Here is a 12,088-nt window from a genome sequence, read left to right as displayed (position 1 = left end):
ATTAAGCATAGAGAGACGGCCTCATTGGCAAGAGAAGGTAACATCAGCTGTCAGATGCTGAATCATTCCTGCACATAGGAAAACCACACGGGTAGGGGGTGGATTTCTGCCAAGGGCAACTCGTGGGCGGGGCACAAAGAGTCAAGTGACCCTCCCCAGGGTCCAGTGCCCCCAGCAGCCGGCCTGGGGGGGGAGAGGAGGAGTGGGGGAGGGGGCAGAGACAGAAGAGACAGGGACAGATCCTCTCCTGGGATGCTGCCCGGTGCAGCGGCAGCAGCTGCCTGTGATAGCACCTGGCTGTGGCTGCGGCAGGCTGCCCCCCAGCCCCGGCTCAGCTTCTTGGGACAGTGGCCGAGCGAGCCGGAGCCCAGCCCCCGCCCCTCCGGTAGGCTCCGAGTTGGCTCCTGTCCCCAGAAGCTGAACCCGGGCAGATCAGGTCTCAGAGAGAACCCCCAAGCTAGCTCTGCATCTACCAAACACACGCTCACACCCATCCAGCTGGCGTACACCCGTGTGTACATGGACATGTGCAGAGGAAGACCGCAGCTCAGTTAACCCAGATCATGCAATCAGTTTACCTCTTCTGCTTGGATTTAGACATTTTCTGTGTTCATGCTGAGAGCTTTCCATACAGTTGTCTTAGGCATTTCATCTGAGATGTTTATCTCTGCAGGATCGTCCCTGCAACAATATTATAGGTGTTGATGGCCATGATCGCTATCAGCTCCATTCAAGTAAAGCACTTAAGCACGTGCTTATATTTAAGCAGGTGAGCGTCTGAAGTCAACAAGATTGCCCACGTGGTTAAAGTGAAGCATGGGCTTAATGCCTTGCTGGATTATTGACCTTAGCAACCAACCCATACAAGTGCTGAGCATCTACTGGGGGCACTGGGAGTTGCGGGCTCCTAAACCACTGGTGGTGATAAAAACCCTTCTGGACATCATTCTAAATGGGCCGGTGTCAATATGCCAGGATTGCAGCCAGCTGTTCACTGAGAAAGCTTCTGTGCAAAATGTGCGGTCGAGAAAGCAAAAGCGTGTGGTCCGTGTGGCATACTGTTTGCTCACAGCTTCGTTGCCCACTTAGCTAACTTGGGAGTCCCCAACACAAAGGACAAATGGATTGCTTCTTTGGACTGCATTTGTCTGATAGTCCCAGCCTGGGTGCAGCAGAGAGAGGGCTGGTCTTGACAGTGTTTGAAACTGCCTCTTAAAACGAGCTCGAAGGAATGTCAATAACACTCCGAAGAAGCAGAGTCTGGAGTTTTTACTCCCATGCAATGAGTTTCCAGTAAGATTAAAAGCAACAGAACAGCATCCAAGTGGTGAAGTGACTGCAACATCCTTTAAAGCAGAGGACCAGGGTGCAGGAGGCATGTCTTGGCTGCTGATGCTGCAAGTGCTGTTCATAACACCTAGGCTGACAGGGCCCAAAGGAGTAGTAGGTAGGATCCACAATAATATTACATCACGCTTTCCATCTGCAGATCTCACAGCACTTGACAAAAGGAGATAATCACCATTCCCCCATTTCCCAGATGGGGAATGGAATCAGTTGACCCAAGGTCAACCAGCAGGCCAATGGCAGAGCCAGGCGTAGAATTCAGGCCTCCCACATCCCAGTTCAGTGCCCTACCCACAAGCTGCACTTCCTCACAAAATTTAAAGGTACCTTAGTTTTCACATCCACCACCAGGTCTTGGCTTCAATGGGTTTTCCCATGAGGAAGGGGTGAGAAACCTCACGTCACTTTCATTTCAGGACATGTCAGCCACTTGATTCTGCCTAACGGGGGTTGCCAACAAGGATCAATGGGAAGTCTGGCTCTTAAGACTCATGAAAAACCCCTTTCACACCCTTAATCGTTCTCCTTATGAATAGAGCTGGTCGGAAAAAAAGTCGGCAAAGCAGGTTTCTGTGGAAAATGCCGTTTCAGCGAACCTGAACTTTTTCGCAAAATTGTATAAATTTGTAGAGGAAAAAAAGGCAGGTTGGAAATGTTGAAATCTCCCATTTTGACATTTTCAGAACACAACGTTGCAATTTTCATTTCAAAAAATTACTTTTTGTTTTGAAATTGACTTTATTTTAGAAACGGTTTTAAAAATAAAAAGGGTCAACATTGAAACAAAATGTGTTGACTGATCCAACACTGTTCTTTTTAAAATTTCACTTCCCCAGTTTGGCATTTTGTCCCAATTAGGGCTGAAAAAAATGTGAAATCTTGAAATTTTTCGTAAGATGGAAAATCTGTTTTCCAACCAACTCTATTTTATTAACACATCTGATCTCACAAGCGGTTATGAGGGAGGGGAGTGGAATCAGTTCGCGTTAGGAACAACACACCGCAGATGTCTGGAGATTTCTCTCTGCACACTCGATCTGCCTGGGGAGTGCTAAGCCGTGTAACGGCCTTTGTATTTATTGGAATATGAAGGACATTTAAATATGTGGCATTAGAAGAAAGTCAACTTTTCTTTTTTTTTTTTTTTGGTGTTTGGATTATAATGACTAGGGCTTGGATGTTCAAAGTGCCCAAATCTCATTGAAATTCAACTCCCTTAGCCTGCTGTGAAAATGCCAGCCTAGATCACGAATGCTTAGAAAAGCCTGGATTGACGGAAATACAGCACATCCATGAAGATACCAGTGGAGCAAAGAATGTGACAACAAAATATTCCTGCTGTGGGATTTCCTTAGTGAATTGTACCTGGTATTGTTATTTCGTCCTGGAACAGTCATATATTTTGTTTTCCCCAATGATAACTGCATTACATTTGCTTCAGCAGCTTCCATCATTTTCTGAGACTCCTGTTTTAAAAAAACCAAAACAAGTTCTCTCTCTGTTGGGCAAGAAATTAAGGGTCTCACTCGCTTAATTCTGCAGGCCAGAGTCCAGATGAAGTAGAACCGTGAGAGCAAAAGGTGTTGGATCTTCTGCTCCAGGCACAAGTGGGTTTTTTTGACCTTGCCTTCTCTGACATAAATAAAGAGCAACATGTAAATTAAAAAAAAACAACCCTACCCAAACAAAACACTCCACGGAACACACAGGACGAGAGAATGAACCACATGTGACCAGATGTTAGCCACATCACTTCATGCACGACTGGAAGGCATTGAGATACTACAGTGATATGTGTGATATAAGAACCCGTATAGTATAGTGCAGTGATACTCAGACTGAGACTCAGGAGCCACAAGTGGCTCTTCAATGTGTCTCCCGTGGCTCTTTGCAGCACATGATATTAAAACACTGCATGATTTAACTATTATACAGTCTAAGTTATTCAGGAATCAGGGTCCTTTTGCTATGTTATTAACCAATTGTACTTGGTCAGTCATTTTGCTGATTATATATATATATATAAATTCACACTACTGTGGTTCTTCTGGGTAATGTAGATCATTAATTTGGTTCTTGAACCCCTGAGGTCTGGATATAACTGGTACAGTATATAGTATAGCATAGTTCTGGCCCACCTGGTGTGTTGTATAGCCCACAAAACATTTCAACTTCAATGCAACTGCATTTTCCAAAGGAAAACTGTTCCGTTGAAAATTACCAGCCCTAACCATCCTGCTTCCAAATACATTACATTGCTCTTTATTTTTGGTCCTCCAGCCAGGTTTCAATCTATAAACAAAGGGTTATACTGGCAAGTAGAAGTGTTATGAGTTCATAGGCACTGTCTAGTCTGGGACACTCAATGGATATTACCTCTTCTTCCTTGGCTTTATTTTTGGCATCATCCAGTTTTTTCTTCTTGCTTTCTGGCATGAGATCATCGAGCCAGCTGAGCTCCCGCTTCGAGAAACAGAAATCCATGACTTGCCGGACAAAGACCAGAGCCAAGACCTACATGGATACAGATGAACAGCTAATCAGTTCAAGCCAATTTTCATATTAGAGTTCACCAGTGAAGTCCATTTGGGAATAAGTGGGTCAAATGGACCAAGTCAATGATGGTTTCACTCAATTTTCAGATTCAGAACATCTTTTGTTTTCAGGTATGCCTCAATCAACATTCTAAAACTTTCTGAAAACACAGTGGGCCTGATCCTCATGTACGGTGAGGCCCCTTAACAGTGCTCAGGTGATGCACAGGGGCCTTGACTTCATTAAGAAAAGGTGTGTTTTTAAAACGTGATAAAATCCTAGTGTAGACAAGGCAAACTATCATTTTAGCAGGCATTAGCTGGTCGAGTTCAAGCCTGGACTCCGGCTCTGGGTTGTCCTCAATCAGCTAACTACAACTGCCTCGTCTACACAGGGATTTTGACATGGTTAGTTCACATGTGTTAAAAATACATCTTTTTCCTAGTTTGGACATGGCCCCAGAAGCAGGCCCAATCCCTGTCCAGTTAACCTAGCAAGCGTAACAAAAATGCTGCCCCAGCTCATTCCGAATGGCAGGCTTCAATGAGACTGCTCATATGAGTAAGGGATATAGACAAGGCCTTTAGGGATCTCTTCTCGTTTGCACCATGCAAAAGAGCCTGAATAGGGAATTATATTGACACTCATTTTACTTTGGCATTGGAGGCCATAGGGGAAATGAGACTCAGTAAGACCCTTACTAATTCTTGAACAAAACCACTAATCACACCCTAAAGCAGATGGCTGGTGTATATCGATACAAACCATCCAGCTAGTAAAGAGCAAGAGCTTTACCATCATGGGAAAGACAATGGCAGCAGGAGAAGCTTTGATGGCCCAGAGTAAAACAAGGCACGTCAGCTGGATCACAGTAAAGAGATGTACTTTTCGCAAGGGGACGTGCCGTAAGTAGATAAAGTCGGGCTGGTGTTTTGCTGGCATTCCAAACAGCTTCAGGCGATCAAAGAACTGAAAAGACCATATACAAAAGAAGTTCTGATTGCACAGGATTTCAAATGCTGGCCGAGATTTGCATTTAGTAGTTTAAGTTATTAACAGGAAGAGAAATAAAAGAGTCTCCTTTAAAATAACAATCTAGTGGGATGTTGAAAATTACCATATGCAAACCGGCGTGAGTCTTTGTCCTCCCCCCAGTGGCTAGATCATGTGTAGAGATTTGTGATTCTACTACTGCCTGTAAGCTAATGGACCAGGTCCTTTAGCTCAAGGAGTAATAACACCACCATATAACTCTTATACAACACTTTCCAACAGTAGATTTCAGAACACTTTACAAATGGGGAAACGGAAGCACAGGGTGGGCAATGACTTGCCTAACATCATCCAGAAGGCCAGCGCCGGGAATAGAACCTAGGTCTTGGGAATCCTAATTCAGTGCACCATCCATTGCCATGCTATCTAGCACACAGCCTTGCGCTACAAAATTACACACCTGAATCCCTCCGAGTGAAGAAACGCCCATATAAAGGAACACACCATAAAGCACAGGCATCGGGATAAACTGCAAAGAGAACGTAAGTATTAAAGATAAACCTGTATACAGTAAATAATAGCCATATAAGGCTCGCCTATCATTAAGGCTGACATTTTTCATGCTTCAGCTCTGTATCGGAATGACTTTTTGGGGGAAAGTTACATCAAAAACGGTTTGGTCATTTCCAAGAACGAGGTTAGAGGAAAGTAGGTCATTTTGCCAGTGTTCAAATGTACTTATCTCAATGCTGCTGCATTCTGTGACAGTAAAGAAAAGCCATCCCCCTAGTTCACTGTGACTACATAGAAGGCTAGCATGCTTCATCTCAGCCCACAGGTGACGTTTTGGGGTGAAAACTTGTAAGACAGTCTGTGCAGCCGCTATTGAATGGTTAGCCTTTACGAAAGCAGTCCACGCTGGGAATCACAGTCAATTGTAACTGGAAGACCAGCAGCTGGATGTGGTACTGGTCTAAATAAGCTTGATTTCATCCAGTTTTAAAAGCTAAGAAGGGATGAGCCTGGCCCTGGCTGGAAGAAAACAGGAGTTTATGGCACATGCTCATGTGCTCCAGGATGATGGCCTAGATGTGACCCGAGTCCAGACTCTGCCTCCATGTCTCCCTTCAGTTTTAAATCAGTTCCACAGACGGGAATCCATCCAGGCAGCTTTCCCCCTCCTCAGCACTCTGGGTCTTACGGCTTGCACACGGCTCCCCATCATCGACACATGCAAATGGTAGAGCTCCTGTGTGCAAAACCCACAGCCAGGCACATGGGGCTTTTGCACGTAAATTCACATGCACATGTGGTGTGGGCATGAAAAACACATGCACGGAAATATACATGCACAGAGGGCTCATTTTGACAATCTGGCTGTAGGAGTCTGCCACTTTATCCATTAACCCTCTTTAAGGGCATGTCCTCACCGCATAAAACTGTGTGTTCTTAACTCAGGTTAGCTCAGTCACGTGAAAATAGCAGGGAAGACACAGCAACTTGGATTTTAACTCAGGTTAGCAGCTCAAGATAAAGTCCATGGGGAGACTGAGGTTGAACACAAGTTGCTAATGTGAATTAACGGCTGAGTAGACATGTCTTCACTGCTGTTTTAACCAGGGTTAGCTAACCTGAATTAAGAACATACCTTTTTTTTTCAGTGAAGAGATACTCTAAGACGGAAGCCAGTTCGGAGGAAGCGAGTACAGCGAGCTGCCACCTCTTATGGTAATGCCCCTTGTAATATTTCTTGTCACATTATCCGTGGAAATAGGAACATGGGAGTTGCCAGACTGGATCAGACCTGAAGTCCATCTAATCAGTACCAGACGCACCAGAGGAAGTGCAAGAAACCAGCAATAGGCAAATGTGGGATAATCTGCCCTCCCATGAAGTCTCACCTTAATACTGAATAGTTAGAGATTGGCTTAAACCCTGCAGCACAAGAGTCTCTGTCACTTTTTTTCCCTTGCATTATCTGTTATAACTATGGATATTATTGTTATCCACATAAATGTCCAATCCCTCTTTGAATCTTATTAAGTTCTTGGCCTCGGGGACATCATGTGGCAGTGAGTTCCACAGTACAATCACAAACACAATATTTCTCCATATATTTATTGTCCCGATGAACTTTGGGTACTTTGTGTCCTGTTACCTTTAACACAGCAGTCATGAAGACGGAACAGCCCATAAGCACAAAGATCATGAGGCCAGTGACTCTTTGCTCTCGTATCCCGAGAAATTTCGGTTGTTCTCCCGGAGCTGAGCAGCCAGACTCTAGTTTAAGGCTGTTCACATGGGTGATGGATAGAACAGTTGCAGCAACAAACCAGGGCAGCCCCATCACGGAGCACACACCAAGCATTATTGCTACCATCAGAAGGTCCAAGTGGTAGCCACATCCTTTCTGCAAGAAAATAGAATCCAGTGAGACAAGACACAAGCTTTATCCAAAGGGATGATCTCTGAAAACAGACTCATGGGTTGAAATCCTGGTTCACATTAATGGCAGTTTTGCCATTGACTTCAATAGAGCCAGGATTTCACCCACAGATATTAAGGCCAGAAGTGATTGTTATGATTAGCTAGTCTAATCATAACAAAGGCCATTCACAGAATTTCACTCAGTTATTCCATATCTTGAGGTTGAGCTGGAGCACATATTTCAGAAACACAAACTAAACCTTGATGTACGATGCACAAGTTATGTTTTTTAATTAAATGCCATGTAACGATCTGAAAAACACCAATATTACTACAAGAAATAAAGAAGCGCTGAGTTATTTGTGTTCATAAGAATCCTTTCAGAAACAGAGAATTCATCATTTTTATCCAGAAACATTCCAGCAGGAAGATTTTCTGCTTTAATAAAGCACCTTGGAAAACTAACATCCTTCAAGTCTATAATTGTCCAGTCATGTAGAAATTAACTTTGAAGTAGAGTTTGGTGGCGAAACATTTTAATTCCTTTTCTTGTAAAAAAATCGATAAAAATGAAAAACACTCAAGTTTGTTGACATTTTTCTTGAAAAACTGTCCAAAAAAATCTCTTTAGCTTTTGGAAACTGAAAACCAACCAAAAAAAATTAGCTTTTTTTAAATATGAAAACCTGGAAATTATCAACATAACCAGATTTTTTTGGCAGAAATTTCCATTTAATCAGAAAGCTATTTTTCATCAGAAAAATTTCGACTGGTTTTATTTTTAAGTAACTAAGAGGAAGTTATAATATGAGTTACTTTGTGGTGTGTCAGACTAATTAATTCCCATCAGAGATGGTAATACAAACCTCTCCTCGATATTTTGGTTTTAGGCTAATTTACCTGTTAGGAAGATTACTGGCCGAATTCTCTGTTGCTCTGCTCCTTGTGTAGTCATTTAGGGCCTAATCCAGGAAAGCATCTTTATTTAGGACAGCAATTAAGCAACTGCTTAAAGTTAAGCATGTGCTTAAGTCAGGGCCTTGCAAAATGAGTGCAAAGCTGATGTAAACTGCTACCATTCCGATGTGGAAGCATGCCACGCTCACTTTGCACAGGGGTAAATGACACAAGGTTCAGAGTAATGGAGAATCAGGTCTCTTCATCCACTCCTCAAACACTGTTACCTTGAGTTTATGCTCCTTTCTGTTTATGATAACAGCAGTGATTTGCTGGTCCATGAATATCAAGATGGTGCAGAGAAGAGCTGGGATGAGAGCTGCTAACACTGTCCACCAGGGATTGGGTCCTATCGGGCTAATAATCCACCCACGGTCATCTCTTGTCGGCTACAGCAAAATACACACAGCATAATAAAAGCCATTTATTGAAGCAACTGTACCATCCATTCTCAGTCATTTTTCTATCTATGTACTTATCCAGCTCCCAGCTCCAGAGTACCTAAGGGCCTCACAGTCTTGAATGTATTTATCCCCACAATACCCCTGCAAGTTAGGGCAGTGCTATTGTCCTCATCTTACAGATGGGGAACATGTTACTAAAGAGAACATTTTCAAAAGCTTCTAAAGGATTTAGGAGCCTATGGCCCATTTTTTTCAAAATAATTTATGCAAAGTAATTTAGCCCATTGATTTAGGCTCTAAGGCCCAGATCCTCGAAGGTATGCCTTACTCTCATTGATTTCAATGGCAGTTAAGTGACTAAATATCTTTAAGGATCTAGGCCTAAGTGCCTAAGTCACCTCTAAAAACAGAACATCCCCAAGCCACTGGAGTGCTTTTGAAAATTCCACCCTGAGAGTTGAAGAGGCTTTCCAAGGTCACCCAGGGATTCAGTGACCATATCAGGACAGAGCTCAGATCTCCTAACTCCCACTCCTCCCTGATCCAACCACTAGATCCCACCGCTAGGAACTGTACCCAGGAATCCTGTCTCTCAGTTGCCCCTGCTTTAATCACTAATCCATACACCCCATCCAGAAATGGGAATAGAACCCAGGAGTCCTGAGTTCTAGTCTGCCATCCTCCATCCACTAAACCTTGCTGCCTTTCACAACATACAGCTCATTTTAAAATGTCATTACAAATGTGGATTGTTCAGTGAAACCAAATCTGTTACACCATTTGATTACCTTGAAGACACTGGGCACTTGTAGCTTTGGTGATGGGACTCCAATTAACAAATCAAAAGTCACCATAGTGACGATAGTTAAGAAAACAGCAAAGTCACTTATCATGGCTCGTACCTGGTATGAGACATTAAAGAAGCAGTTGGCATTAGTAAGGCTGCGAGTTTGTCATGGAGGTCACGGAAATCACGGATTCCGTGACTTTCTTGAACCTCCGTGACTTCTGCAGAGGCCGGTGCAGCTGGCCTAGGCTGGCTGCTGCTGGGGCAGTCTCAGACAACCCCCCACCCCAGCAGCAGCAGGTGTTTGGGTGCATGTGGGAGGGGACTAAGGGTTGGGGCAGGGGAGGGGGTAAGGGCTCTGGGTAGCACTTACCTTGGGGGGCTCCTCAGAAGTGGCGACATGTCCCTCCCTCAGCTCCTAGCTCCACGTGCCGCCTCTGCCCGCAGGCACCGCCCCCGCAGCTCCCATTGGCTGTGGTTCCTGGCCAATGGGAGCTGCGGAGCTGGCGCTAGGGGCAGCACGTAGAGCTAGGAACTGAGGGAAGGACATGTCACCACTTCCAGGGAGCTGCGAGGAGCTGGGTAGGGAGCCTGCCAGCCCCGCCAACCCCCGCCCAGCTCCAGTGGGGGTCCCGGGCTGCTGTCCCCTGAGCACCCGCAGTGCCTCCCGGACCACCCGCCCAGGCACCTGCGGCACCCCCAGGACACACCCCCATGACCACCCGCAGCACCCGCCCTCCCACGAGCACCCGCAGTGCCTCTGGGCCATCCCCCACTAAGATTGTCAGCAGTATACAGTACACGTCATGGACAGGTCACGGGCCGTGAATTTTTGTTTACTGCCTGTGATCTGTTCATGACTTTTACTAAAAATACCCATGACTAAAATGTAGCCTTAGGCATTAGTAAACTGTCAAAACAAAGCAACAGACAGTACAGTCAAAGGCAAATGATCTTCCCACTGAAATTCTTTCCCTTTTTATTGTTAAACGTAATGTTAATTTTTAGCAAACACCCAGATTCAAGCATACTTTTTAATACATGATTCTACCATTCAGAATTGTTTTTAAATCCCCAGATTCTTCCCTTTAGGAACATATCAATACCCACAGTCAATTCCAATAGTCCTATTACTTTGTCCATATTACTGCAGTCTCAAGTTAGCAATATTGGTGTTAGTCCAAATTCTTCAGATGCCTTGGAGTGCATGCAATGAGGTTTGTGGGCACTGGCTAGATCTCACTGGACAAGGATCATTCTAAATATATCACATATATACCCTGATGTGCCAGAATCATGCCATGACATCTGCTTCAATACATGGAGAATTTGGTGATATTTCCACTACAGCTGTTTGAAAAACGTTTTTTTTCTCCCCCAGGAAAAATGTTGATTGTCAGACAAAATATTTCAGGCAAAACCCAAAATATTTCCATTTGGAAATGCTACCATGATGCTGCATGGGAGATGTAGTCCAGGTGCCTCAAGCTCTCATTCCCCTCTATAGTCTGGGCTCCCAGCTCAAACTACATCTCCCAGGATGCACTCTGATCATCCCTCTTGTAAGGGGAGGCAGTGTAGCACAGGAGTCCCTGGCCATGGTGCATCATGGGTGATGTAGTCTACCTGGGAAACCCAGACCATAGTGGAGGATCGGGACATGAGATCAATGAACTATAGTTCTCATGAGGGACCATGGCAAAATTTATGACCAGTCCTAATTTCCTCACAGCCTTGGAATTTATATCAATATACACTAACGAGAGCTACCATGAAATACTGGTCTTTCAGGAAAGAGAGGGGTGGCAGTTAGCCACCATCTTCTACCTACTCTTGTCGGGAAATAGTGGCTGGTTTTAAACATCTTCAGTGCGCCAGACATGATGAAGGTGGTGAAGAAGAGAATGCAAGACCAGAAGAGGACATCTGGTGTGTAGGGGCCATGGTGCCCACAGGCAGGTCCAGTAAATTCACCACGCATTTTCCGACATTCCTGGAGAAACAGGTAATCAAGACACCACCATAAACACACACTATGCCCATGATACACCACAAATGTCATGTGACATCTCAATAAACGGGCTCTTTAAAGGCCTTAGTATCTGCATAGTCTAAAGACAGCATTCAGAACTAAATCCTGCAATTCTTACATAGGCCAAACTCCCACTGACTATGATGTGCCTTTGGCTGACAGCATGTAGCTTTAATATGCATTAGGTAGCAACATGTAGGAATGATCAGAAGGGCTGTAATGATTTATGGATATTAACACCCTCTTGTTACAAGTGTTGGCCGCTAACTTTTTTCATTCAGAGAATTGAAGCCTTGAACGGAGAGTTAGATCATCTAGTAAGACCTCTGATCCCCTAACTCTGAACTTGACGGGAGTAAACTATTATTTACTTAAAGTCTCCATCCTGCAAACACTTAACAGATGAGAGTCATCTCTTGGGGTCACGTTTTCAAAAGCGTTCATCGCTCTACGGTTCCTGTCATGACACGTAGGGCCAGATTTTCAAAACAGCTCAGCACCCAATCTGCTGACTAGAGCTGGTCAGAAAATGGATTTTCTGTCCCTGTGAAACATTTTGGAATGTTGAGAAAAAAGGAAAAAAAAAAAAAAAAAGGTTCCAAACCA

At 44.3% G+C, this 12,088-nt stretch overlaps 1 protein-coding gene across 1 annotated transcript in view; it reads right to left on the bottom strand.

Moving 5' to 3' along the window:
- Nucleotides 1-593: 593 nt before the first annotated feature.
- The window catches only part of SLC4A8 (solute carrier family 4 member 8), a 38,742-nt gene continuing 27,247 nt past the window's right edge, over nucleotides 594-12,088 (bottom strand). The window contains exons 14-22 of the mRNA XM_077838253.1: nucleotides 11,282-11,443; nucleotides 9,452-9,565; nucleotides 8,487-8,648; nucleotides 7,034-7,285; nucleotides 5,336-5,404; nucleotides 4,678-4,851; nucleotides 3,724-3,861; nucleotides 2,713-2,813; nucleotides 594-681 (exon numbers count right to left, since the gene is read on the bottom strand). Of these exons, the coding sequence (XP_077694379.1) occupies nucleotides 594-681; nucleotides 2,713-2,813; nucleotides 3,724-3,861; nucleotides 4,678-4,851; nucleotides 5,336-5,404; nucleotides 7,034-7,285; nucleotides 8,487-8,648; nucleotides 9,452-9,565; nucleotides 11,282-11,443 (1,260 nt within the window). The remainder of the gene's footprint in view (nucleotides 682-2,712; nucleotides 2,814-3,723; nucleotides 3,862-4,677; nucleotides 4,852-5,335; nucleotides 5,405-7,033; nucleotides 7,286-8,486; nucleotides 8,649-9,451; nucleotides 9,566-11,281; nucleotides 11,444-12,088) is intronic.

Source organism: Eretmochelys imbricata, chromosome 20, assembly GCF_965152235.1.
Source record: "Eretmochelys imbricata isolate rEreImb1 chromosome 20, rEreImb1.hap1, whole genome shotgun sequence".
Classification (NCBI taxonomy): Eukaryota; Metazoa; Chordata; order Testudines; family Cheloniidae; genus Eretmochelys; species Eretmochelys imbricata.
This window is presented reverse-complemented; position numbering and strand designations above follow the sequence as displayed.